This window comes from Bombina bombina, chromosome 4, assembly GCF_027579735.1.
Source record: "Bombina bombina isolate aBomBom1 chromosome 4, aBomBom1.pri, whole genome shotgun sequence".
Taxonomy (NCBI): domain Eukaryota; kingdom Metazoa; phylum Chordata; class Amphibia; order Anura; family Bombinatoridae; genus Bombina; species Bombina bombina.
The window spans coordinates 1,049,992,493-1,049,995,778 of record NC_069502.1 but is presented as its reverse complement, the minus strand read 5'-3'; the positions used below and the strand labels follow the sequence as shown (position 1 = coordinate 1,049,995,778).

At 34.8% G+C, this 3,286-nt stretch overlaps 1 protein-coding gene across 1 annotated transcript; it reads right to left on the bottom strand.

Annotated features, from left to right (window-relative positions):
• Nucleotides 1-439: 439 nt before the first annotated feature.
• CD93 (CD93 molecule) lies at nt 440-2,853 on the bottom strand. The gene has a single exon (XM_053709338.1). It carries the CDS (start codon nt 2,682-2,684, stop codon nt 927-929), a length of 1,758 nt encoding a protein of 585 aa, XP_053565313.1. The 5' UTR covers nt 2,685-2,853; the 3' UTR covers nt 440-926.
• Between the last annotated feature and the right edge of the window lie 433 nt (nt 2,854-3,286).

Below are 3,286 nucleotides of genomic sequence, written 5' to 3'. Positions count from 1 at the left end.
ATGTATTAAAGATGTGTGTTTCTATTTAGTCTTTAAATAGAATTACCAACAAGGATTTATCACCTTTCTCATCAACCTGTAACACAAAGACTAATACTAAATGGTTAGCAGATATTTCATGTTTTAGCATTATGCTTTAAATAATAATATAATAAAATGTATGTACACAAATAGTTAAAGTACAGTGACTTTAATTTTGTGAGGATCATATTAGTCTGTGTCAGATTAGATTTTTATTTTTTTCCCTTAGATTTTGTTAGTTTCTGTTTGGCATTAATTGTGTTTTAAATCCAGATTCAACAGCATAACAGTTAAAGCGGATTGGAAAACTAGATACATTTTGTGCAGATGTTTGTGTTACTGAAACTGAGCAAATCATAAAGCTTTTAACGTTGTAGCAAATACAGAGCACAGAGAGAGAGATCAGTGGGATATCACATTTATACCAAATATTTAATTTTTATTTCAATTGGAAAGTGGAACATAATACATACAGTGTTAATAACAGTGATACTACTGCAGTGCAGCATTTTTATAAAATTATCCTAAAATATTCTGAGGTCTAAAGAGGAATTTGTCATTTGACTGTCTTAGACAGCTGCAACACAGTGAGCCATGGTTCACGGATGCCTTCTTTTTTTTTTAGCAAAGCAGTAAAATTCTGAAAGTCAAGTTACTTGTAATTTTAGAATAAAATATTTTGGTCTTTAGCAATTTGTACAACAAAAGTAAAGTAGTTCCACCTACTGAATTCATTTAATCAACAAGAGTGCAATTTTTTCATATTAGAAAAAGTTTACAAACCACACACAAAAAACACATTTATCAGAGTTTATTAAAATGTGACTGCTATGATTAGTAAAACTTTTATATATTTTTTCTAACCATGATAAACTCACAATAGTTTTTACATGAAAATGTATATGTCATTTAGCCATCATAGTACTGTATTCATTAGCTACAGCTTTATTGTCTGACTGATCAGGAACCCAGCTATAATTATCAGTTGCATTAGGTGATTTACTCTTATTTTTCTGTGATGTGTTTCTTCTGTAACACAAAATTCCAGCTACAATAGCCAGAAGCACTAATACTATACATGCACACACTATACTCACTAGCAGGACCAACTTATGTTTATCAGATGTAGCACCTTGCATAGGATTCACTGAGTCATTGTCGGGAAAGCTCTCTATCTTAGGAGTCATTGTAGTATTTGGGTAGCCATTACTTTCTTTTGGCTTTTCCACTTTAGGCAAATCTTGAAAGTCTGAACTTTGGGTGGGATGGTGCATTTTGTCTCTACTTTGATTGTTTGTTGGAATTATAGATGGTGTTGGGTAATCAGACTCTTTATCTTGGTTACAAGAGATTCCATCAGATGATAATGAATATCCTTCAGGGCATGAACATTTGTAGCCCCCATTGGTGTTATGGCACTGGGACTCACATGGGGAATTTTTGCATTCATCCACATCCAAGCAAGAAAGTCTATCTTGGCCTATGACAAAACCTTCATTACAGGTGCAGTAATAGGAGCCATATGTATTCAAGCAGCCATGTTCACACAGAGAGTAGATGCATTCATCCAAGTCTATGCAACTTGTGTCTTGTGATGAGAATCCTTCTTTACATTTACACACAAAACTCCCAGGAATGTTGGAGCATGTTTGGTTACAAGGTTTGTTTTGACATTCATCTATATCTGTGCAGTTCAGTTTATTGTCAGAAAGCACAAATCCTGTAGGGCATGTGCATTCAAAAAAGTTTAAGTGGTTTATGCAGTTGTGCTCACATGGATTGGGTTGACATTTGTCGTGCAAAACACATGAAACCAAATCAGATGCTAAAACATAGCCTTCTTTGCAGCCACACCTGATAGAACCATTTTCCTGGTTTTTAATACAAGTATGTTCACATCCACCATTATTATGTGCACAGCCCAATTCTGGAGAAAAACAGAATGGTCCAGGTAAGTTCCACCCAAATTTGTATTCTGTTTGTTCTGTGCAAATTAGCTGATGTTTCCCATTATTGTTATCACAAGAAATAATAGCCATTGACCCATGTGGCACTAAAGTCAAAGTGGTACTGCTGGTACTGAATGGAGTAGTATACACAACTTTCCCTGGCCCTGCAAAAGCCACCCTCTGGCACATACCTTTGAAGTGGAATTTGCAGAGGTACCCATCAGCAGGATTTGCACAACTTTTATCAGACCATTTGTAATTATCAGTAGAGGAGAGGTGAAAGTTCAGAGCTACACATCTGTTTGCAGTACATGTGCGCTTAGGAGTTTGCAGCCAGTTTGAGAACTGATCCTCTTTAGGGTCCTGATCTTCTGATATCCATGAAAATCCTTTAAGGAGATTATCATCAACAACACATTGCTTCAGCTGAAGCCCAATCCAAAGATTCATTGGACCATTCAATAGGGAACTTTTTTGCAGTTCCATAAGCAAATTCCCCAGATGCTCTGCTTCTTCCTTGGTCTTTATTGTCACCAGGTTTCCTCCATCATTTTTGCAGTTTTGTTGTGCTTTATTAAAGCTAATTTTAGCCAAGTGAACAGAATAACAAACCTTGTTCAAACAGAGAACTTCACCATGCAAATCTTGTGATGTTCCATGTGATACTAATAATAAAACAATCCAGAAAAGCATTACAAATGGAGATATTACCATTTTGCGTCTTAATTTTCCTTTTCTCTTGCTGACAGTCTGCTGGTACCACAATGAATGAACATCAGTGGCTATACTCTAAAGCATATACTATTAGTAATCTATATCCTTTTGACTGAAGAAGCCCGTCTGCAGGCATCCTGTGTTGTCGTTAAACCTATTCTCTATCAGGGAGCATAACTTCCTGCAAATAAGTTTGCAGTAATTGTTTTCTGCCTTTGTTCTTCACAATGTTTGTGGTCTGTTTTTGACTTAAGTCAGATTTGCAATTTCAGTTAAAAGCCTGTAGAGTTCCTGTTTCCCTTTATATCCCATCTGTAAGAAAAAACATATTACAAGTTCTTTTATATTTTTGTGGAATATTCTTATATCTGGATGGTTGGCAAAAAACATGGTTTTGGCTTTTTGAGACATTAGCACATCACTACTAAAATTGGAAATACAACTATTTATAAAACTACTGAAATAAAAAAAGATTAATGGGACATATTTTTATAATTGATGCATGCATATTTAGAGCTTCTTGTTTTTCTAACATTAATTTAGGGACATAAAACAAGTTGGGATAGAGACAAAATATAATAATATGTACTTTAATTACTTTA